Source organism: Caloenas nicobarica, chromosome 14, assembly GCF_036013445.1.
Source record: "Caloenas nicobarica isolate bCalNic1 chromosome 14, bCalNic1.hap1, whole genome shotgun sequence".
Lineage (NCBI taxonomy): Eukaryota > Metazoa > Chordata > Aves > Columbiformes > Columbidae > Caloenas > Caloenas nicobarica.
The window spans coordinates 15,217,282-15,242,400 of record NC_088258.1 but is presented as its reverse complement, the minus strand read 5'-3'; the positions used below and the strand labels follow the sequence as shown (position 1 = coordinate 15,242,400).

General features: G+C 38.9%; 1 protein-coding gene across 4 annotated transcripts; it reads left to right on the top strand.

The window, feature by feature from the left end:
* Positions 1–84: 84 nt before the first annotated feature.
* On the top strand, positions 85–25,119 carry MARF1 (meiosis regulator and mRNA stability factor 1). 4 transcript variants are annotated; one of them, XM_065644790.1, is made up of 27 exons: positions 85–172; positions 1,393–1,600; positions 3,173–3,838; positions 5,149–5,323; positions 6,591–6,817; positions 7,741–7,858; positions 8,577–8,749; positions 9,570–9,998; positions 10,539–10,708; positions 10,807–10,968; positions 11,659–11,848; positions 12,544–12,722; positions 13,678–13,758; positions 14,118–14,354; positions 15,094–15,213; positions 15,552–15,727; positions 15,957–16,177; positions 16,752–16,894; positions 17,510–17,643; positions 18,138–18,340; positions 18,843–19,070; positions 19,875–20,105; positions 20,212–20,424; positions 21,195–21,255; positions 21,350–21,487; positions 22,514–22,684; positions 23,211–25,119. In XM_065644790.1, exons 2-27 carry the CDS (start codon positions 1,454–1,456, stop codon positions 23,441–23,443), a joined length of 5,226 nt encoding a protein of 1,741 aa, XP_065500862.1. In that variant the 5' UTR covers positions 85–172; positions 1,393–1,453; the 3' UTR covers positions 23,444–25,119. The 4 variants fall into 4 exon arrangements, with proteins under 4 accessions (XP_065500862.1, XP_065500863.1, XP_065500860.1 ...); XM_065644791.1 differs by having other exon boundaries at positions 3,170–3,838; positions 22,586–22,684; XM_065644788.1 differs by having other exon boundaries at positions 3,170–3,838.

Sequence of the window (25,119 nt, the reverse complement as noted above, 5' to 3'; positions counted from 1 at the left end):
CCGGGAGGGGCAGGAGGGAGGGGAGCGTTACGACAGCCGCCTTTGCGGCAGCCGTGCTGGTTTCCGGCACTCGGTATCGCTTGACGGCAGAAGGAGCAGAGAGGGAGGACAACAAAGGGGTGTGAGGGGCCGCGGCGGCATGTGAGGGGCGGCGGCGCCGGGGGCGGCTCAGGTGAGAGGGCGGGCGGGATCAGGGCCGAGCAGAGCCGGGCCCGCCGCCTCCTGCCAGCCCGGGGCTGCCTCTGGCGCCCTGCGGCAGCGGGGAGGCCCTGGCGGGCGGCGCGGCCCGGGCCGGGCCCGCTTCCCTCGCGGCACAGCCGGGCCCGGGCGGGGCTGCCCCGCGGGCGGTTCGGGGCGGGGGGCGGCCCGGGCCCCGCGGGCAGGCCGGGCCGGGAACGCTCGGGAGCCGCAGAGGGCAACGCGCGGACGTTGGTAGTGAAGGGGACTGTTAGCCTTTTTCAGTTACTCTTTTAATTCCTGAAGGAGTCGGTGCTACCAGACGTTTTTAAAAGCGACATACTCTAGAGTAGTAGAACTTGATTAACTTAGTATTTTGTACTACATAATTTTGGGGTACTTTGAGTTTGTGTGAATAAACATATCTCCTTTAAAAAGTCAAAGTATTGCTTAAAAACAATTCTGGGGAAAATTCAATGCTATGTAATGTATCCCCTGGTTATGACATTTAACATTAAATGCAAAAAACCCCTGAAGGAGTGTAGTCTAATGAATGTGGTGCATAGTTGGAGGGTGAGAAGGCTTCATCCTGAATTGTAATTTTTCCAGTACAGTGTGGCTGGGCCTTAAACAAGTTGCTTGACATCTTTGTGGTTCTGTAAAGCTAGTTGATGTGGCAGCAGCTTGAGAATTAGTAGAAGTATTTATAAATCATGTTGATAATTTAGAGCTCTGTTTAAATACCAGATGTTATGTAGTTAATATAAGTGTATGTAGTTTTGTTAGCTGACAGAAGAGCAATGAATATGCAGTTTAATTCTTTCAGCTGAGTTCAGTTGCACCTGTTTGGTATTTACTGATGAGTGGTTCTTGAAAATCTACCTCCTGGCTTCTGTTTCCAGGACAATGCACTGGAAGTTTCAGGGAATTATTTCATGTCAGCAGCAATGCATTTCTGGGATTCTGTAGCTGGTGACTTGGACTTAAACAGTGTTTTGCTTGGACTGCCTCACCTGTGCTGTGAGTCATGAGGAGTATCCTGTACTAATCAGGAATAGTCAAGGCCATGTCCCAGATGCATAATTAAATTTAACATAAATAATGCAGGTTCAGTGATCTAGCAGTAGTGGAATTTGTAACACCACCATGGATTTTTTTCTATCTTACCTTAAAAGTTACTTAAACATGCTTTTTTTTTTTTTTTTTCCTCTTTAGCAGGTGGGAAGAATGAAAGGAAGAGGGAATGAAAGAATGTTGAACCTTTTCATTTGGCTGTATGATGGAAGGAAACAGGACAGAGAACCTCTGCAATAGATCATTCAGATGGCTTCAGCAAGAAGAGAATGATGCTAAACCGTGGCTCTGGAAACTTTCTAATTGCTTTTCTGCTGCTGAAAAGTCTTTGCCTTGTAGTGCGAAAACGGTAATTTGTTGCTTTACTGAAAGCAGAGTTTTTGTTCTGGTATGGAGTGGTGTAAGGATGTGCAGTGTTACTGCTGGGTAAAGGGTGGGTGGAGGGGGAGGAGTGAGGAGGTAGCAGTTGCAGTGTGAAGTACAAGCAGTGTGAAGTACAAAAATCTACGTGGGAATTTAAGGTCTTTAGTTGTGTTTGCAGTGCTCTCAGCCTTGTTGGTGAAAGCAGGGAAGCTTTACTCACTACAGCTGTTTGCAATAATACAACTGACTGCCTAAAAAGTGTATAAGGCAGCTTCTTGAAAGTTCTGTGAAGTTATTGCTGAGGAGTAGAGTAGGGAAGTGTAGTCTTCACCCTTCCAGATCTTATCAATTTAGTTTAGAGGCAAATTTAGCCTTTTCTGAGTTATTATTAAATGCCAGTTAGAGCAGTTGTGGCCACTGTTCTTCATGAATGTCTAATTTTTCCTTGTTTCCATTTCTTCAAATGTTCCTGTTCTGTAACTGTATATGATTCTGTACATTTAAGATGCAAAGTGCAAAGGAATAGAAGGAATAGCACAACACAATGACTTGCTTGAGCAAACAAGCTCCAGTTGTTAAGTAACACTCATTCATGCATGTTTGGTCTGACTTTTGGTAAAAGACCTGGGGGAAACAGAGAAGCGCATGTCCTGTTGTGTTGCTGGTGTCAGGTGTTAATAGGGAGCTGCCATAAATTCTGGAATTAAACAACATATAAACCAGTTCCAGGCAGGTTTTTGACAGAGTGAATCTTCATTTCATGAGATGGGGTAGAAAGGAACGCTTTTGAGCTTGGGTGATCAATTATTCATTACTGGGTAGTAGGAAATGCATTAAATTCAATTTGGAAAGTGAAAGTTGTTCCACAGTACTGGCCTAAAGCTCTGCAGTGGTGGGTTGTATGCAGGTTGGCTCTGCTGACCTTGACTGTGCTGGTGCTTCTTGCTTAGTTTTCACTGCTGCCGTTTTAAAAAACTACATTTCTAGATAGGATTTTCTTTGTCTGCACATCTTGATATCTTAAATAAGAGTAGGCAAAAAGCACTTACGCAGTTGTTGTGAAAACTTAATCTTTTCTGTCCTCTGTTAGTTTACCTTCTTGATATAAAGTCTTAAAGTCTTAGTTTTTTAATGCATTACTTCTAAAACTTTAATACAACTTTGAAGTCCTTATTCAAAGTAAAAGATGATTACTTTCGTACCTATAGGCTGTGGGTTTTTTTCACTTTTAATCCATTTGTTTGCTCCTAAAATAAATAAATCTTTTTGCTTTGCAAATGCAGAGTATCAGCCTTAGTTTAACAGTTTTCTGCTTTTCAAATTCTGTTTTACAGACCCATTGCTATTTGGTTTATAGCTTTTTCGTTTTGTTGCTTCCAAAATCCACTGATACCAATGTACCTCAGGCTGGTACACACATAACTGGCATGTTTCTTTTAATATTTTACATGTTCAGACAGTGAGGTAATAGTAATCACAAAGATAATACTTTATTATAATACAAAATTGTTGGTTTATTCCTGTATCTGAATGTAACTGAGCTTTCATTTTCCAGAAGGATTACATGGAGAACAAGCAAGCTCCTGTGGAATTGAAGGATGCTTCATCTCCTCATAATGCTGGCTCTAAACTGTTTCCCGCAGTGCCGCTTCCTGATGTTCATCCCCTTCAGCAACAGCAAGTTCAGCTTTCACCTGGCCCAAAAGTAAGCTGCTGCGCTCATGGCTCTGACTCTCCTTGTGCTCCACAGCTGCACTGTGGTGGTGGTGGTGGTAACTTGGTTCACCCTGGCACGATACTAGACTCAAAAAGCACTGGGACAATTACTTGTCAAGTAGGGTCAGGATTTGCTTATCAGTCTGTGTCTTCACTGAAGAACCCTCCAGCTAGAAGCAATTTGGCAGGTGTTGTGAGCGAGTTCCCTGGCATGTGCTTAGAAAACAGTGTGTCCTCCTGTCAACATCTGCCCTGTTGTGGAAAACTCCATTTCCAGTCCTGCCATGGTAACGTGCACAAGCTGCATCAGTTCCCCGCCCTTCAGAGCTGCGCGTCTTCTGGCTATTTCCCGTGTTCTGAGTTCACGAGTGGGGCTACGGGCCACTTGGATAAGCACGTTGCACAGTCGGAGCTACCGTCACACGTGTGTGCCAACCCTTTGCATCTAAACGTGGCACCTTCAGTTTGCTTGAAGGGCTCTCACTACTGCAGTGACTGCTTGAGCAAGGTTTGTACACATCACCTTTCTCCTTCATTAAGCGTGGTATGTGGTGAATGTTGAAATAATGTTGCTTGGGCAAAACACCAGCTTATGTCCTCCTAGTTGGTCCAAATGTATTAGCTATCCATTTTGAAGGTGATTTCTTTTCAGAGGTAACATTCATAGAATCATTTTGATTGGAAGAGACCTTCAGGATCATTGAGTCCAACCATAACCTAACACTAGCACTAACCCATGTCCCTGAGAACCTCGTCTAAACGCCTTTTAAACCCCTCCAGGGATGGTGACTCCACCACTGCCCTGGGCAGCCTGTTCCAATGCCCGACAGCCCTTTCCAGGAAGAATTTTTTCCCAATATCCAATCTAAACCTCCCCTGATGCAACTTGAGGCCATTTCCTCTTGTCCTATCGCTTGCTACTTGGGAGAAGAGACCAACCCCCTCTGTGCTCCAACCTCCTTTCAGGTAGTTGTAGACAGCGATGGTTCGATAGGAAGACAAAAGAGGCTGTTGCACTGTTTAGCTTACAGGGATCTGTAACGTACTCAAGCAGAATTTTGTCTGGATTTGAAAGACAGTTCTCTCTTTACAACTCCATTTAAGTGTTCCATAGTAGTGACTCTGGAAAAAGGCTAACAACAGTTAATGTGTTAATGTGTACCCCTGGGCAGCTGATCAGTAAAGATCCGTTTGTAAGTGAGGTGAAATGTCTGATGCTATAAGGATGGTTCTGGTTTTAGTTCAGCCTTCCCAAATTTGTAATTTATACTTCAATACCAATTTGGTAGACTTTAGAACTGATTAAAACTGTGCTTAAATTTTAATAGGAAATCCAAGTGAAATAAGTAACACATCTTGCAAAGTTGAGTATATTAAGCTTCTGAATTTGAGTTTCCAATATAAGAGTGAAATGTCTTAATTCCAATAAACTAAATTGTGAATTCAGTATGTTTGGAATTATGACCACTGTTTTTGCAGGGAGGAAGGTGATTCAGCCTTGTACTCTTAATCATGCTGATTTCCTATGCTAGATATTTTTTTTTTCAGAATGCATATTAGTACTTCTTAAAGATGGCATGTCTTGATGTGCAGATTTTAACAGAATCTTCCCTCATATTTGGAAACCTAGAGCTAAGTACAGTAGGAAAGATTCTAGGATAGAAGCTTCCTTGCTGCAGTGATACCATTAATTAACTTATAGACTACATCTGACCTTGCATTTGTTGCAGAAGGGAAACTGAGCGTTTCTAGCATAGAATAGTATGTGTTAATATTGTATACTAAATAAAAGTGTATTTTGAAAAATTGTCCCAACAGCCGACCAGAAACAGCCTAGTTGATGCTGCTAAAATCTGGCCAAATATTCCTCCTCCAAGTGCCCAGACTGCGCCTGTCCCTGTCCCCATATGTAATGGCTGTGGAACCAAAGGAGCAGCAACCGAGAAGAATTTGCTACTGGCGAGCAGCCTTGGCAAATCACCGCAGAAATATGGTAAACGGCGTCTGTTTGAAACTTGCACTTAGTGGGCGTTCTCCTTAAATACTGTTGCACCTCAAGTGTTCTCTTAAATTTTACTGTTCTCTGGAAGTTTCTATGAAGTCATAGAACACTAAACAGTAAAGGAATACCTTGTATCTGTTTTGCCAAGTTATAACTTGGATTTACCTGTCCTGGACTACCTAGTTAACTTACTGTATTGTTTGTATAGAGCTTTACTTTTTTTTTTACTATTCTGATTTTTACCATTTTAAGAGCTACAAAAAGAAATTCTAGGAGCATAGAAGCTATTTTGTTCTGGTGGTGTATAAAGAAATTATCTTCAATCATACTTTGGAAAGCATTTTCTTAGCCTGTAGTTTCTATTGTCACTTCATATGCAGTAAAGTTTTAATATTTATAATTAAAATATAACTTTTTTTCAGTGTTCTTGAGAGGAGAATACTGTGTGAATTACATGGTGTTTCTGCAGTGTTAGTACTGCTTCAATTACAAAATCATAGTTAGTATGAAAGTTATGAACTTAAACTTTAATTCTTAGTTTGTTTTTCACCTGTGATTGTGTCATTCCTCATGTTTCTCTTCCAGTTGTTTTGTGGGGGTGAAATGGGTGTATAATGTTGATTCAAAATAAAACAGATATTCCGAGTGCTGAAACATTGGAAGCTTTATTTACACTTCTTAGTCTTTAACAGCAAAAACTCTTAACCTCACTCTCCTGAAGTGCAGGATACCTTTGTGTTTGTTCTGTACTGCGTTAATTTTTTTTATGCTCATGTCACTGTAATGGTTATCTCATCTACTTTTGTTTAGATTCTTTATCTAATGTGTACTGTAAATTTGAACAGCTTTCGTGTTTCGCTTCTGTTACTGATACAGCACCTGCCGAGTTTAGTGTAATACAACTTCAGACAACTTTCATGGCATATGCCACCCCAGCATTTGATAACTTTCGTAAAAATACATTACTTGGTTATTTGAGAGTTGAAAAGTAAAGCTGAAGTTGTCTTGTATCTTTATCCTAATTCAGTGACGAAATTTCTGTTTAAGCCTTATTTGGGGTATGAAGTTTTTCCCTTAGACTTTGAAAACATCTGATTTGTTTTTTAGATTCCTTAAGAAAATAAAACTGAGCTTGTATTTGTGGCCATGTTGTCCACTAAAACATAAAGCTTCCTGTGCGCAAAGTTTATTGTATGCTAAGTTTAACATTTTTTTTGTATTTGAAGATTGAATGAGCTGTGTTGTTAAACCTGTTCAGGGTCTCCCGAAGTGGCAATAACAGGCCAAGTCTTGGAAAACTTGCCCCCCATTGGAGTCTTCTGGGATATTGAAAACTGTTCTGTTCCCACGGGCCGTTCAGCCGTAGCAGTTGTACAGAGGATTCGTGAGAAGTTTTTTAAAGGTCACAGAGAGGCAGAATTCATCTGCGTGTGTGACATCAGTAAAGAAAATAAAGAAGTTATTCAGGAGCTAAACAACTGCCAGGTATCAAACCAGCATCTGTGTGGTGTTCTTGCTTGAGAACGCGTGTGTTCTAAGTGTGCCGACGGTAATTCCTGTTCGCTAAAGCTGTGTCTTAGCTTCTGTGTGCTTTGGTGTGTGAGCTTATAATTCATTTATGGCTGGGGTCATTAATGCTGAACTTTCTTGGTGTGATATGTTTAAAACCGAAACTGCATTCCATTATATGTAGATAACTGATTGAACTTAAGTTTTAGTGTTCACAGAGGATTTTGATTTCATCCAGTAATAAGTGGTGGTCGTGTTTCTAGTGTTAACCTTCAAATCTGTGTCTAAATCATTCATTTTAAAAAAACTATGGTTCTGCGAACTTCTTTTGTTAGTGGATACTCTGCTGATTAGTGAGTACACTTGTAAATTAGTGGTATTGATTGGGGCACCTTTATTGCTACATATTTTTCCATCGATACCTTTTGCTTCTTCATATATTTGTGCAGGTTTCTAAGTCAGGAATTCCCTTCCCACCCCCAAAATTGCAGATATTATAGCAGGTTGACAGTTTATCTGCTTATGTAAGGTAAAACAAATTTGTAGTGAGCATTTGCAGTGTTTGTCACCCCTCTATTTCCAGTGGGGGTTTATGGAATGTTTCTAAGGTAGCAGCATGTACTCTTAGGGAAAGCAAAGCATGTAAATTGTGATCTTTAACCCAGAACAGCAGAAGCCATCCGTAAGATGTGGCTGAACAGCCAGGGTTGAAGTTTGTTGCTTATCAGAACAGTTTGGGATCCATACATTTTACATTTAATGCATATGTGAGTTGATTTATTTAAATAAAAGGTCCATGTAGAAGCTTGTATTTATGTTAATGTTTTAAAAAGTCAAATGTAAGCAAGGGTAGTTCACATTCAAGCTTTTCTTTAGAGCGTATCTTTGTATTTCTGCAGGTGACTGTTGCACACATCAATGCTACAGCAAAGAATGCTGCTGATGACAAACTCCGACAGAGCCTGAGGAGATTTGCTGACACACACACCGCACCTGCCACTGTGGTTCTGGTGTCAAGTGAGTGTTTGTGGGGCTTGTCTACAGCACAGAATTCGGTTCCTCTCTTCAATAGTACTTTTGCATATGCTGCTGTTCTGCTTTCCAAGGGTTGTGTTTGGAATCGGCTTTAACTGAATTGCTCAAGAATTCTTAATGATGTCAGTGGCAGCAAGGGAAAAGCAGGGACAGTAAGATGAGAACTTGGCTTAGTTAAGTCAGCATTGGAATCTAATGTCTTGTTGAGGGCCAGTAGGTACGTGTAGACATGTCTGAAGTCAGACGGCTTCAGCAGGAGCTAATAAAGTAAAACATTGAGTCCTCCTTAAGGAAATCTTTCTGAATGCTTTGAGCAACGTGGATTTGGTTTGGTTTTTATTCTTGTAGCAGCATACTATCCAGTTACACATGCCAGCCACTCAGCTGTTGAATTGCTGTGTGTTGGCTTGGGTTTCCCCCTAAAGTTGAAGAAATGGCAGTTACAGTAGTGTGCAGTGCAGGTGCATGCCTTGCTGAGAAATTGCTAGAAGTTGCTTTTGAATGAAGACTGAGTGCTACCTGCTGATATAAATTATGTTGAGTGCACAGCCTTGTAGCTGTTGGTGCTTTTTCATTAGTAATGTTCAGTGATAAATAGAACTTGTTAAGTGAGGTCTGGAGTTTTGTTTGTTTAATCAGATTTTATTTAGCTTTTTCATGTGTTTGCTTGTTCATTCTATTTTTCTTTTCTTGACTTCAGCGGATGTAAACTTTGCTTTGGAGCTCAGTGACCTGAGACATCGACATGGTTTTCGTATAATTTTGGTACATAAAAACCAAGCTTCAGAAGCACTCTTACATCATGCTCATGAGCTTATTTGTTTTGAAGAATTTATTTCAGACTTGCCACCAAGGTTACCACTGAAAATGCCGGTAAGATTTTTAATTCTTAATGCAACAGACATTTCGAAGTGTCAACTTCCTTTTCTTTTTTTCCTAATTTGGGAGGGGAGCAGGCTGAAGTGTGTGTGTGGTGTGTGGTTTTTTTTTTTTTTTATGGTGGGACATGGTGTCTGCTGCATGTCTGACCATTGTCTGTATTTCTGTTACTACCATACGAATGTATGCTTTCGGCTTTAAGACTGAAAGAATTAAATAATAAAAAGAAAGTAACAGCAAGGTCACATTCTTATCACTAAATATTTTATCAGATAATGTATCTTACATACCTTTCACTGGCAGAAAGTTAGGGTAAGAACTTAGTTGTGCACTAAGACATCTCTGCGATGCTTGCTTAACAGTTTTGAGTGACTGTTGACTGTTTTCTTAGTTTTTGCCTTCCTGATGATTCTTTCTGGAATTAGTGTCTTTGCACAGCACTTACGACCTTTATTTTTGAAATAACCTCCTGAATTATTTGTTCATGTACATGTGTTGAATATATAGAATTCTCTGGTTGCAAACAGTGGTGCTTGCTTATCTGGAGAAGTGGTCAGGTATCGATCCATTGATCAGTGGAAGACTCAATGGAGTCTGTAGTCTCCTCTAACTTTAAATTATATTGGAGATGGAAGTTTGAGGACCTACCTTGGTATGAGAGTTTTCCAAACAAATTGAACACTGTAAAAACAATTACTTTGGGATGGGGGGGAGGCAGAGAACAGTGTGTCACCAGAATCAATGTAAAAATACTCATTTTGAACAAGAGAGTGTTCTGACATAATCAAATTAAAATCTTACTCCCTTTAAACAGGCATGCCATGCACTATTATATGTTTATAATCTGCCAACAAACAGAGACAGCAAAAGTATCAGTAATAGACTCAGGCGTTTGTCGGACAACTGTGGAGGGAAGGTGCTGAGCATTTCTGGAAGCAGTGCAATCCTCCGCTTTTTAAATCAAGAAAGTGCTGAACGGGCTCGCAAGCGAATGGAAAATGAAGATGTTTTTGGTAACAGGATCATAGTGTCTTTTACTCCCAAAAACAAAGAAATTAATGAAACAAAAAGCTCCAGTGTTGTGGGAAGTGAAAAGGTGAAATCTCCCAAAAAAGTTAACAAGAACACAAAGCTGTGCCTCTTCAACAAAGACTCCAGTGATCAGTCTTGTGGTACCAAAGGCTCTGCTGGGAGAGGATTCCAGATTCCTATCAGCAAACCCACAAATGTTAAAAGTTTACAGGTATTGTTGTTCTACCTTGTTTAGTATTCTTGCTTTTCCTCATGTTCTGAGGATTGCTTCTGTTACAGCTTGATCTTTCACTTGCCAGTCCTGGTTAATGAATAACTAATGTATAGCGATGTTCCCAAAGGAGAGCTGTATTTATCTGCTTGGAAAACAAACAGTGAATTTGTGGGTGGTTTTTTTTTTTCCTCCCCCTCCTTGCTACCTTTTTCTCAGTTGGAAATACTGCTGGTACTTACAGAGTCTTGAATGGTAGGCTAGTTTTGATTTTCCTATTGGTGATGAGTATAACATCTAGACTGATCCACTTGGGCTGGTTTTAAGGAAGACCACAGCAGATCTACAGTACAGCAAAAATATTTTGGCTAATAGACAGTTTACTGTTTTCAGTTACAGAAAATCAAATATTCCTAGTCATGAAGTGCCAATTAAAATGCTATTACAGAAAAATTTGTCAGTTATCTAGGTTTCCATCACAAAGCATCTTGCAAGGAATGTCTGATGCTTTTATGCTGACCTTTCTTCTGTTTCACATAGGAGCTGTGCCACATTGAATCAAAGACCATCAGCAGAAATACTGAAAACCAGCAAGAACATTTAAGAGAACAAATTCCTTCTCCTCAGAGTAACTCTAATGCAGCAATTCCTGTGTCTCTGGCAACCAAAAAAATTGGAATGGGAGAATCATCCTGTAAAAGCAGTCAGAAGTATGTTTAAAAATAAAGACAGTGTTAGCTACCTTTATTTTTTTTAATGTGAATTCTGCAACATAATGTGTTTTTTTCTTATATATATTTGTGAATAGAAAAGAGACGTCTGCTTCCAGGAGCAGTACCAATTCCCCTGTAGATAAAAAAGAGAAAGATGAAGCAGTGTTTCAGGTCAGCTATCCCTCAGCTTTCAGTAAGCTGACAGCCTCAAGACAACTCAGTCCTTTGCTTGTGTCTCAGAGTTGCTGGTCATCGCGGTAAGTGTCTGTGTCTTATTGGGGAGGTGAAGCGAGACTTCACCAATATATGTTATTTATTGACAGCTGCATATGGAGTGTGTGCCCTGAGCATGTGACTAATAGACAGGTTTGTGTGGAGGCACAGGGAGAATGTGATGGTGCTGCATGACAACTAAGTGGATGTAAATACAAGATGGAGTGAACTCATTTTCAGAAACTTATTGTGTGGCAGTTGTTTCCTGCAGACTTTGTCTTTAGAGCTTCTGAAAAATCTTCAGAGGCATTATAGACATCTTACTCCTCCTAATTTCAGTGCCTTTGACATTCTTAGTACAAATATATCCAGGCCTGTCAAATTATCATAGACTTAAATATCTGGCCTTTCCCAGTTATTAAAATCATATGAATGAGTTTGACTTTTTAATATGTTGCTAAGATAGAAGTCTTGATGTCAAATATATTAATAAATTCAATGACTTTGAAACATAATATGAAGTATTTCCTTTATTTTCATAAGAAATATTTGTCTTGTTATGATGTATTGCTTGTGGTGAAATTTGCTTTGCCCATGCACATATGTACTAGGAAAATACTTTTGAAGTGCCATGTTTGTGCACTTGTAGTGTTTATTTTCTCATTAATTTTGACATATATATATCAGAACTGTGCAATGCTACTTTAGCTCATAAATGTTTTTATTGTACCCAGGAGTATGTCTCCAAACCTCTCAAATAGATCATCTCCACTCACATTTAACGTAGTAAATCATACCGGTGGTACAGACTGCCCTGATCCTTTTGCAAATGGTGCAGACATTCAGATCGGCAACATAGATTACAGATTGTCCAGAAAAGAGTTGCAGCAAAATTTACAAGAAATTTTCTCAAGATATGGCAAGGTAAAGGCTAAAATACCTTTATTAAATCTGGTTTTTAAGTACTTCCTGCTTATGTATTTGTGGACAACTTTGTGGTCTAGCTTTGAGTAGGAATGGAAAGCTATCCAAAGATGACTTTTAAACTTTGTTAAAAGGAGGTATTGTGTGGGTTTTTTTCTTTTAAAAAGACTATCTCTTGCACTAGGTTCTTAATTTGCATGTGGTCTTCATAGGTCTGGTATTCTGAAGTTATGTACATAAAATTCTTAGTAAGTGGCTCATTAATCACGTGGGGAAGAGACTTAAGGTTTAGCTGCATGACCTTTTTAAGCTGTAAAGCTGTGTTCCCAGTGTCAGCTTGATCACAGTAAAAACAGTTTCTGTTTTGAAACAGCATGTGAATCAGGAAAAAACAAGGCAAAGTTGTTTCTGCAGCAGTCCTGGTTCTGTCTGATCTGTAGATGACTTGCTTCTAGAATAGTCTCCTACATGGGAAGATGATGCCTGTGTTAAAGAAATATCATGGTCTTGCCTTGGCCAAGGCTCATTGCACTCGGTTCTTGTTTGCAGCGTCCTGTTTGCCATGATTCATCCTACTCTGTTCCCTTTCGCATTGTATTTGGCTCTTGGCCAAAGCAAGACTGCGTTACTCTTGGTTTGGTTTGCTTTTGGCTAATGCTTTGTGATAAATGTGTAAAGTATTTTCTTCCTTTCAGGTAAAAACTGTAGAGCTCAGTCCTCATACAGACTACCAGTTGAAGGCTACAGTTCAGATGGAAAACCTGCAAGAAGCAATCAGTGCCGTCAACAGCCTTCACAGATATAAAATTGGCAGTAAAAGGATCCAGGTGTCATTAGCAACAGGAGCTGCTAGTAAATCACTCTCTCTCCTTAGGTAATAAGCACTTTGGCATCTTCCTAATTGTTATAGCTTGTATTTAGTAGCTGAGAGGTGATTTAAAATACTGAGCAAAGAATTGACAGGGAAATAAAGTACAATCTGTCTTATGATCTGATGAATGTGCTCAGTATAACTAGGCTAGTTTTCAGTTAAACATTTTTATGCTGCTTATATTTTAAGTTATATCTGAAGAAATTGGTTCTCTGTTTAGTAGCATTTAATAAATAGTTCTGCCACTACTTTTTCGTAATACCGATAGACCTCAATAACTTAGTTTGTGCAGCAGAGTTGAGATTACATTTGACATCTTTATTCTTTCCTCCAAAAAAGTGCACATGAATTATCTGTTTGAGGATGGGAGACACAGTTTAAATGCTGTTAGTGTTGCTTTGATCTCCATTTTTTACATGCAGGATGGTAGACGTAGAGCGCTGATGCTAGTGAGAGTACAAGTATTTCCTGTTTCAGTTTTTCTGTGCTGAAAAAGAGCATTAGGAAAGAAGTTGTCAACACTTTTTCACAGAAAGCTCCAGCAAAAACAGTGCTTGGAGTGTAGGGCGTTCTACAATTACGTGCTACGTGCCGTTGTGTAATTTACAACTTGATTTCATTCTTGCCTATTAGTTTGTGCCTGGTCAAAGTTCTTAATGTAAAGTCCGGGCTGATAACTTCTAATGGTGCAGCTTTAATACTGTGTTTTATAGGTGCTCAAAAATCTCACCACTCCCTATGAAGGATGCTGTTCCTGCAGAGACGGTACCTAGATAAATCAGCAGGAATGTTACTGCTTGCGCTCCCCAATTCAAAGTGTCAACTGTTGTAGCACTGGGATGGAAGGGAATGTAATTTGTCCTGTTACATTTATAGCTCATAAAAGTGTATCTGTAAATATCTCACTGATTTTACAAACCAATGTTATTTAATCAATGTTACAATATTTCTTTTATAGCTCAGAAACTATGTCCATTCTGCAGGATGCGCCTGCTTGTTGTCTTCCTGTGTTCAAATTCACAGAAATCTATGAAAAAAAGTAAGTTCTCAGTTGTTTTTTTTTCTCTAGTACTGCTAAAAAGAAGCTGATCTTGTGTGATTGTTTACAGTGATTTATACAAGGCAACAGAATGGAGTGTTATGGTTGTGGGTTTTCTTTGTCAGATGTTGCAGTATATTATCTATCCAGAGGCAATGGCTGTAATGCTGGCCTGCCTTAGAGGGTTGTATTTCCAGTATTTTACTTCACTTTTCTACATTGGGATGAATAGATTAGTTACCTTAACAGTTTGCATAGTTTCTAGCATATTCCCATTTCTTAAAAAAAAAAAAATGCAGATTACTGCATTCTCTAACTGGGTTTACGAAGTGCATTTATTTTAATTTTTTTTCTTTTAGATTTGGCCACAAGTTAATTGTATCAGACTTGTACAAACTGACGGACACCGTGGCAATCCGTGACCAAGGCAGCGGGCGGCTCGTTTGCCTCTTGCCCAGCAGCCAAGCCCGGCAGAGCCCTCTGGGCTCGTCCCAGTCGCACGATGGTTCATCCGCAAACTGTAGCCCTATCATATTTGAAGAGTTGGAATATCACGAGCCTGTTTGTAAGCAGCATTGCCTGAATAAAGACTTTATGTAAGCTGTGTATAAAATACTATAAAACCATGCAAAATATTTGAACAGTATTTAACGCGTATATTAAAGTGAAGGCGTGTATGTTCACTTAGTGTGTGCTAGTCACTGTTTCTATGCTTACAAGAGTAAGTCAGGCAGAAAATAGCAAGGTGGCACAGTGGATTTTTCTAGGCAGTTCTTATGGATCAGTCTGTTCAGGTGAGATTGTTTTCTAGCAAGATTAAACACATCTAAGCAGAAAGGTACACTGCCTTCCTCTGGTTATACAGGAAGGTTATATATGGTAGAGGTTTCTATTGGCTTGAATTTTATTATGTAACTGTAGCTGCAACTGATAATTCTTTGTCTCTCAGCTGTGTTTGTGCTGGGTTGAAAATCTCCTGAAGAGATTAAGTTTTTGTTCTGTTCAAGAGCAGCCGGGTTGTGCTACTAGAGCAGTTATTAGGTGTTCACTGTGAACTGCCTGATCTGTGCTGATAAAGTTGAATTTGAAAATTTTGATCTAATGATGAGGTCTTCTAAATGTTGCGTGTCTCATGGAAAATTTCTCATAGCTCTGTTAATTTTTGTGAAGAAGATGGAAGTTCCTTGTGACTATGTGTTGGTATTGTCAGCTGCTAGCAGTGTATTGTGTGCGTATAGTACAATGTTTTCTCTGGCTGTGTATGTGAGCACAGACATACTGCGCTACAGCGATGTGTAGAATGAGTATATAAACTTCAACCTCTTGTTTTTACAGTGAGCACGAGTTTGATCCAGATTCTTACAGAATTCCTTTTGTGGTTTTGTCTCTGAAGACGTTTGCTCCCCAAGTTCACAGTCTTCTACAGACACACGAGGGTACTGTGCCTTTACTAAGGTAAAGTATTTTAATTTAGGCATTTAGCATAAGGGCTGGTAGGTTATTGATGGCTGTTGTAGTGCTCTGAAACTACCTGTTGTATAAAAACTCCAGCTCTTATGTAAGGTGGTATCTTATACAGAAAGTAAGTGCCTTATGAAATTATTCCTTTTTGAATTCTTGTTAAGCAAAAAAGATGCTTATTTAAAATATGCATTTTATGAAGGTTTCTGTAATGTACTAGTAAGCTGTTGAAGCCTCTTGCTCAGGAAGTGTCTCAAAAAATGATATTTTTTGGGGACAAATGCTGTAGTGGTATTTTAGTGTATAACGGAAGCTTTTTTTTCTTTCTGAAGTTTTCCTGATTGTTATATGTCAGAGTTCAATGATCTTGAAATGGTGCCAGAAGGCCAGGGTGGTGTTCCTTTAGAACATCTAATTACCTGTGTTCCTGGAGTTAACATTGCCACTGCCCAAAATGGCATTAAAGTGATTAAATGGATACATAACAAACCACCACCTCCTACTACAGGTAAATATTTCTATGTAAAAATCTTTTCTCAGAACTTATCTTTCTGCTGAAAAATTGGGAGTAGCATAAAGTCAACATCTTGTATAACTGTTAATTTTTTATAAAAAGAGAAACTCTTAGCTTGAATATACATTTTTTCCATGTGTTTTTTAACCAGTGCCATATAGTGTGCAGTGTTTAGTGGAAGAATACTAGTAAAAGGTTCAATAATATGATTTTCTTTTTGTAGATCCTTGGCTTCTACGTTCTAAGAGCCCTGTAGGTAACCCACAACTTATTCAGTTCAGTAGAGAAGTGATAGATCTACTTAAAAGCCAACCATCCTGCGTAATACCTGTCAGTAAATTCATCCCAACGTACCATCATCACTTTGCTAAACAATGCCGAGTGTCTGACTATGGGTATTCTAAATTAATGGAGCTGCTGGAAGCAGTGCCTCATGTATTGCAAGTGAGTTTTCTGGCCCTCTTCTTTTTAACTTGTAGAATTGTACTTTTATGTTCAACTATCTGAATTACTGGGTGGAATTGTGTAATAGATGCTGTGCAGTTGCCTGGTTTACCTTGAAAAAGGTGGTTAAATGAATGCTGGAGTGTAATTGTGGTCTTTTTTTTTTGAGATGGTGTTTCTGTTTTGTTGTCATTATTTTTCCCACCCTTCCAAAACAACTTCTGGGGGAATTAACTCTTTATTTAATCTAAGTCTCTGGAATAAAGCCTGTGGCTGGTGTTTGGGTAAAAGGCTTTAATTGTGCTGTTTATCATAAAAACACAGTAAATTCTGAGTGCTCCTCACCAATACAAATGTGCAACAGTTGCAATAGCACTAATGGAGGAAGCATTTCTTAATTTCTTCATGATAGATGCCTTAGCACAGGAAGCATATGGCTTATGAGGCTGCCTTTCCAAACACTCTTATATCCTTCATTTCTAGCCTTGCTATACTAGATCTAGCTTCTAAATATCTTGTAAAAGAGTTTAGTGAGGGTGCTAGATGCAAGTAATCAAATATAATTTTCTTTCAGATTCTCGGTATGGGTTCCAAACGCTTGTTAACTCTGACACATAGAGCTCAAGTGAAGCGCTTTACGCAAGACTTACTGAAGCTTCTCAAATCCCAGGCTAGCAAGCAAGTGATTGTGAGGGAATTCTTACAGGCTTATCACTGGTGAGTTGTCAATGAAACAAAAACAATGGTGCAGGGCACATCTAACGCTGGTGGGTTTAAAACCTCGTGCAAGAGGAGTCAGCACGAAACTGCAGCAACTATAGTGTCTCTGTGATGTGGAAGTTCAAACTTCTAATCAAAACAAAAATTACAAGCGCTCTGCTAGACTTTTATTGCTTCGTTTTGTACTGGGTTTAACTTTGTTGGAGTTTGAAATGGGTTAATGGATTTCATTTGTTCTGTCTGAAGCCAGAGCTGTAAGGTTGGATTTAAGCAAGCAGATCGTGCCGCATTAACACGAAAAAATAAAGGGAAAATTTAATGTTAGGCATTCTTTAGAGGGGAATACAAAATAGACTGATTGCCAATAGATACTTTCATTACTTCAACTGGATCTAGCAATGGCACAAAAGTAAGGAGGAGCAGTACCTGTCTCACTATCACCAGGAAGAACATTCTGTTCTAGCATGGTAAAAAGCAGGTTATTTTTTTTTAAAAAGAACCAAGAATGACAGGCTCAGTTTACTTGGTATTTAAGGCTTATTCTCAACTTACTTTTTTTTTTCCTACACAGCATGCATTAGTGCTCATGATACAATGTTCTAAAACTTCCAGGTGTTTCTCAAAGGACTGGGATGTCACAGAGTATGGAGTCTGTGAACTGGCTGATATTATATCAGAAATTCCAGATACAACTATCTGTTTGTCACAGCAAGACAATGAAATGGTAATTTGTATTCCCAAAAGAGGTATGTCCATGTGCTTTTTTTACTGTTGCTGAAGAAATTGGTTTTTAACTATTTCTAAACTGTACTAGCTAAAGTATATGGGAGTGACTGGGATTTTCTTTTTTTATAACTGTGTTTCCACCTTCATAACCAAGTTATGAGCTTCTAGTGAGTAAAGAATTTGTCATTCTAGGAACAGTTGTAATGGAACAGACAGGAAAGCAGGCGGCAAACCACTTATAATGCTGCTGCTTCTACATGCAGTTGAACTTTCTGTGGAATGCTTCAAGTGGGTTTTTGCCACACAGCAAAAATATGAGCATATTTGGCTGTCTTAAGTGCTCATCACCTGATTATTTTAGACTTTAAACATGTACGCTTAGTAAAAGTCTTCAGTGGCAGAAGAATATAGTGACTTGGTGTAATAAGTTAAAAAGGAAATACGGTGGTTGATTTTCATGTTCTGTTGCATTTTATAAGCATGTTGGTACATTGCTCTTGTTTTTTAATTTTAGAACGTACACAAGAAGAAATAGAAAGAACCAAACAATTTTCTAAAGAGGTAGTAGACTTACTGCGCCATCAACCTCATTTTCGAATGCCCTTCAATAAATTTATTCCTTCCTATCATCACCACTTTGGTCGTCAGTGCAAACTTTCGTACTATGGGTTTACAAAACTACTTGAACTCTTTGAAGCCATACCAGATGTCTTACTTGTAAGTTCTGAAATCCTAAGCTGTACTAAAGCATTTTTCTGAGATCTGCACAACTGTTTCAGCAGGGGTTATATTTTGCATTAACTGTAGTGCCACTTAAACTATGCACCTGTAATGTTAGCCAGCTGTATTTAAGAAAGTCATTGATATACCTATTTTGGTAAAATGGTCTAAGGTTTTTAACATGTTCAAGCTAAGCTTGCTAACAAATTAAAACTTTCCCAATTGGATTACACTTAAACTCCATACATCAAAATCAGAGCTAAGATTTATTAAAGTTGTGTTTAACTTGCTTTAATAAAGGTTAATAACTATTTAATTGCCTATTTTGTTGTATTTCAGAAATTACATAGTTTTGCTTACAACGCAGATATCTTTTGAGGTAGCTGAGCTCTGCTACATAGCGACTGCCTGCAAGTGCTGAATTTCAGTTGCAGATGACACTTTTTCTTCATCCAGACTAGGTAAATCACTTGAACAAAGTGTCATTTCTGTTTTGTAGGTGTTGGAATGTGGGGAGGAGAAAATTCTCACACTTACGGAGGTGGAACAAGTGAAAGCAGTCGCTGCCCAGTTTGTCAAACTGCTGCGTTCTCAGAAGGACAACAGCCTGATGATGGCTGATGTACTGAGCGAGTACAGCAAAACCTTTGGGTACACCCTGCGGCTTCACGACTATGATGTTAGCTCGGTTGCAGCTTTAATGCAAAAACTTTGTCATGTTGTAAAGGTAATCTTTTTATCTTTATCCCTCTGAAAGGTATGCAATGTTGTGTTAAGAAATTTCCTGTTTCAAATGACAGGTTTTAGTGTGCTTAATACAGTGCTCTAGAAACAGTATTTCATTAAGTTGGGGGTGGAGAGGGAATTCCAAAGAGATTTTTAAATGTAGCTTCTATATTCCTATGGTGGTCTTGTTCTTTTGTAACCTTTCAACTGTATCTGGGAAAACTCATGCTTGTTTAGCAACTAACAAGTAAAAGATTGTACTGTGATACTTCTAAGAATACAAATTGCTTGGTGGGTTTTTTTTCCCACCTGACTTCTATGTAAAAGCAATCATTTCCTGATAACCATAGTAGTTATCAGTCTTCTGATGTTTTATATTCCTAAATTTTTTGATCCATGGTTTGAGGCTTTGACTCTGAATGTAAATGCATGGATGGTTTTATATGTCAGTGGAAAAGACAGGTTACATCTACGTGGACTTGGACATACGCTGGTTTAGTTGCTCCAGTTCTGTTAATTCAGCAGCTGGACTTCAGGGTGGAGCTCAGTCAGGTCCAGCTGGCTTGGAACAAAGAGTATAATCATGTCTACCATGTGGACAGAAACTGCTACACAGCTTTTAGATATTTAAAGTAAATTTTTCCATGTAATAAGCTGCTTTATTCTGTGTGCTTTTGGCTTAGGGACTATCAGATGCTGGTGTGTAATGTCAGATACAGCTTCGCTCAAACAAACCCCAGCTGCACAAATTACTTAAATTCATGTCCTCGCTGTCCCTAATTTTGTTCCCAATTCATTTTTCCAGGTGGTTGACACAGAGTCTGGCAAGCAAATTCAGCTGATCAATAGAAAGTCTCTGCGGACCTTGACTGCCCAGTTGCTGGTGTTGTTGATGTCCTGGGACGGAACATCCTTTCTCTCTGTGGAGCAGCTGCGACAGCACTATGAAACAGCCCATAGCGCTTCACTTAACCCCTGTGAATATGGATTTATGACCTTAACTGAACTCCTGAAGAGCCTGCCTTACTTGGTTGAGGTACAGAAGCTCCTTTTCCTTTCTGGTGTTTCATACTTAGGAAGAACATCGTGACTAGAGGATATGGATGCATGCACTCTAATTCTGTCTTTTCTTGTTCTAACAGGTTTTTACCAATGGTGCAGCAGAAGAATATGTGAAGCTTACAAATCTCTATATGTTTGCAAAGAATGTAAGGTCCTTACTTCACACTTACCATTATCAGCAGATTTTTCTTCATGAGTTCCCAGTAGCATACAGCAAATACACAGGAGAAGTGCTGCAGCCTAAAGCGTATGGATGCAACAATTTAGAAGAGCTCTTGGGAGCAATTCCACAGGTGCGAAGAATTCTGTTTTGCACAATTATACTGAGATTTCTGCATGGATTAAAAATAGCCACACAACTGCAGTTTTGTTGTTTTAATTGCTGTGAATTACTGTCCTTCTCCAAGGAGGCTTATACTAGTTATATTTTTAATTGCTTCTGAGAAATCTGGACTGTATAATAAGAACAAGAGAATACTTTCTTTTTCACATGTTTTGGTCAAATTTTGCTTAAGAACTGTTCCTGGTGAGGCTGCAAAAATCCTTGGCATCGTTATCAAGTGAGATAATTGATTCCTGTTTTGAATGAATGACTGTACAGTACTGAAGCCTCATTTGATCAGGGTAAATTATTTGGTGTAGGACTGAAGAGTTGTGAGACCTTGTCGGAAGTGCCACACCACACAGAGGAATTTTACTCTGGCATCTTGTCATCCACACATGCTAAGTGCTCCAGGATAATTTTGTGACCCAATTCATGGCTATAAGCTTTGTTTTAAGTAAATTAATCTTCTGGAGAGTAAGAAAATGGAATTTTGCAGCTCAGTGTTTAAACATATAGCTTTGTTAATATAACATAGTTTTGTTAATTTCTAGCCCTATAGTTTGCCTTTGGCATCAATTATTTTGAGACAAAGCTTTTACTTGGGAAGTGTAGCACAAATTAGCGTGATTCAGTTTACTTTGAGAAGTAATGTCAGTGCAAGGCAGCGAGTAAGCTGCTTTAGGTTTTGAGATTGGTATGTATCAATGTTTAATAAATTCTGCTTTTTTTCCTCTGTAGGTGGTCTGGATTAAAGGACACGGCCATAAGAGAATTGTGGTACTGAAGAATGATATGAAAAGTAAGCCATTTCAATTTTAAGCAGTATCTTTCTTTCATTTTCTTTTTGAGAGGTGACTTGAGTCAACAAACCAAATGAACTTGCCTTTTTGTAGGTCGTTTTAGCTCACCTAGTTTTCCCCCGGCTGATCATGTGGATGATCATGGAAGTCAGCTTGCTGACAACAATGGACATACGGAGACCCCAGGATCCACTTCATCAATGGAACTGAGTCTAGGAACACCTAGCAATGGTAATACAAAATTGCTTATTTCCCCTAAGATAGTTAATTTGTTACATAAATCAGAGTAACTGAAGCAGCACAGGGAAAGCTGTGTGAGTTAGTCCATCTGAACTTCTGTAGAAATGCTTTATGGCTTGAAAGCTGTTGCAACTACACACTTTAGGAGAAGTTCTATAGGCATGTGTTGTCTTGATGACAGTACCTGTTGTGCTCAGCTGTCAGCTGCCAGAGTACTGTTTCCCATGGATTTGAGTGGAAATTTAGGTCTATAAGCATGAAGCTAATGAGAAAAGATGGTCAGTAGCTACTTCTGCTAGGAATGTCTCCTGTGTTCTGATAATACAGCGCTTGTTTTTTGTGATGGTGTTAGGTTGATTTTTGTGATGTTACTTATTTGCAAATAATAATGGCAGTCCTGTTGGTCTGTGTCAAGAAAAAAATTAACTGGGAAATGGTGGCCTCATAGTTCATATCTTGCTGTGGTCTGCAATTCTTTTATTACATGCAGATTGGAGAACTTGTGGAATGATTCTTGAGTTATTTGAGAAGTTTAGGCTTGTCCCTCTTCATATGGGCAAGTCACTTTATTTTGAAGCTTTCAGCTTAATTTTCACCTGTAAACGTGTGAGGTGGTGGTACTTAGTTGGTAGGATATTGGTGTGTCTGCAGGGGAGTTGTCTGGTAGCTTCTGTTACAGACTTCCTTGAGGTTTTGTTTCCTCAGCCCTTCCTCTATTACACAAGTTTGGCAAATACCAGATTTTACCATAGGGATGTATTTACTCAGGCAAGAAAGAGGTTGAACATACTGTTGCTTTTTCCACTGTATTGTAATCAGATGCTCTTGATCCAGACAAGTCAGTCTTAATGAGTCTGAGGGTAGTTAGCATTAATTCAGTTTGATATTAGTATTTCAAGTACAGCATAGATCTCAGATCCTCAGCATTGCTTCTGCAGATTCACATTTACCAGCTCTGCTATAGTGACACCTCCACAGCTTACAGATACTTTGAAAGATGTTCCCTTATCTTTGTAGTTCCTAGTCAAACTGAGCAAGAACTTCTTTGCCTCACAAACACATCTCCTGTTGACCTCTTGTGTGAGCCAGTTCCTTCCTGCCTCCCGTCCCCACAACTGCGCCCCGACCCCGTGGTTCTGGAGTCCGCAGACCTCATCCAGTTTGAGGAACGCCCGGCACCTCTCGCTGGTAAGACTTTGCTGGCCTACGTTATATTACTTATGGATAACTCAGACCATTTGGAAAGTAAAGCCATCAAACAAATGGTTGATTACATAAAGTTCCATTTAAATATGTACGTGTATATATATATATCTCACACGTTAGGATGTGTTAGAAATGCAGGTGGCTTCTGTAAAAGTCTTGAGTACTGACCATAAGTACCCTGCTGCTCTGGGTTGAGTTTTAGAAGGACCTTATCCACCACTAAAATTGCATTTTGCCAACCTGTAACAACCTTTTCACCACAGTAGTTTCATAGTGCTTTTCTGAGCACTGAGAGACTTACTGTGATAATTAAATCAAACCTCCTAAAGAGTACATGATAGAGCCACAAGCAAATGTCCCATCAGCTGCACAGGTGTGAACATGATACATCATCTGGCTTAAATCAGGCTGACAAGTTCTTTTTAAATACTTTATTGCCTTATTAGCAGAGAAATGTTATTTTCTTTTTCAAGAGCATCAATAAATTGAGCTTTCTTGTTTATTTTAGAGATAATGATTTTAACAGAAGAGGAAAAACAACAAATTGTTCCCCCAGCTCAAGAAAAATTGGCCTCTGGTTCCGTGGGATCTCCCAGCACAGAGAACACGTCAGTGCCTCCCTGCCAGTCCTCTGAAACCCAACCGAGCAAGGAAGTGATAGACAGCCCAGCCAAAAAGCAACACAAAAACAAGGTGAAATTGGCAGCAAACTTCTCACTTGCACCTGTAACCAAGCTTTAACTCTTTCTTTTTAGTGTGAAAGGCAAACACCTGTGGACTCTGCACAAAATGAAGCTATTTGCTAGCCCTTATGTATTTTAATGAAAGGCCTAGAAGAATTAATTTGTATCTAATGTATTCTGTGAAGATTTTGTTCTTTTTACACTGAACACAGCTGTTAGCAGAGCAGACTTTTTCTATTATTTTGAAAAAAAATAATTCTGGCATTCGTTAAATTATTATTAAATTTTACAGTTTTTTCATAAATGTGTGTTCAGTAAAAGCAAAATATTAATTCGACTAAAATGAAACAGATTTTATTTTCTTTAAGCATTGTTGGTGGTGTAATCATACATGTAGCATATTATATTCTATAGGCTGTTGCTTACTGGTATTGTTTCAGACAGTATTAATAAAATGCATGATCTGTCTTTCAAAAGCCTGTTGAGAAATTTTAACTCGCTGACCTGAAATGTCAAGAGTGAGGGAGCTGATTGTCCTCCAGAGGAGAAACTTGTTCTCTGACCTTTCAGATAACTTGTAACTGCACTGGAAATTCTTTTGGCTAAAGATGTCTGTAGCAGATTATGGGGTTTTTTTGTAAAACTTGTTTTAAATGTTTTCTGCAGCTTTCAGTTCCATTTAGGAGCTTTCTAGGATCTCGATGCTTTAAGCTTCCCTTTTATATTTGGTTCCAGTCTGGCATGGATTTGGTTAAGGAAAAGACTGTCTTGGTGTCATGAGTTTAAGATACAGACACACACATTTTATTGTGTCTAGAAATGAAATTAGGAAGATTCTGATATTTCTGAAATATGCATTTAATGCATAAATTACAGATAATGGAGCAGGTCTTAGTAAAATGTTTTCTGACGGAAGGTATTGATGCTGTTTCCACCTGTAAGGCAAGTTCTAACTACATGTGGAAATGCTAAGGTTGTTCTGCTTAACCTTGTTTTCTATTTTTAAGCACGTTCAGTAAATGGGAAGCTTATTCTTTGATGTGCTGTCTTTTAACTGTGTCTGTTTTTATTTTAAAACTTACTCCTAGTGTTGGAAGCTTTCTTCAATGTGTGGTACCTTGTGTTGGCTTTGGAAGAGAGGATAAGCTGGTGGATGACCTTAATTAACTCTAGTTAGCAGAAATGTCCAGTGTGTGAGTATTTATACCCATTCTGGGTAACCATGGCATTTACAATGGGTTGTATTTGCCAGGCAGCAAATAAATTGCTTGTAGTACTGAAAGAACCTAGACTAGAGGTTTTCCACTGGCCAACTGAATATTTTTAGGTGGATTCTATTGTAATACACAAGAGATGGAACACAGGCTCTAATTTCTCAGCCAGCAACAGGAAATACCACTGAATAATGGCTATAGACAGGATTTTACAAGTCAGATTTTGTTATAAAATCTTTTAAACTTAGACAAGTATTACCAGTAGTGAACTTATAGCCATTGGAGATGCAGAGAAACACTTGGAAGTTTTTCTGAGCACTATGGCACAGTATTTTCAGTCCTTAGTGAAACTCTACAGACATACAGCTATAGAAGGAGAAAATTAGAAGTGAGCTTTCTTGGAATACTTCTAATGAGTTGAATGCAAGAACATCTCATATTACCTTGAGTTTGATAAGGTTATCACTGATCAGTCTAGATCTTTGTTTCAGAAGAGCATGCACTGGAAAAAAAAAAACAA

Bases quoted from the DNA above. Each gene is read 5' to 3' on its own strand.
- MARF1 (XM_065644788.1), top strand. From the start codon at position 1,454: ATGATGGAAGGAAACAGGACAGAGAACCTCTGCAATAGATCATTCAGA. The intron at 1,601-3,169 runs GTAATTTGTTGC...TTCATTTTCCAG, and splicing joins TGCCTTGTAGTGCGAAAACG to AAGGATTACATGGAGAACAA. The intron at 17,644-18,137 runs GTATGTCCATGT...TTTTAATTTTAG, and splicing joins AATTTGTATTCCCAAAAGAG to AACGTACACAAGAAGAAATA.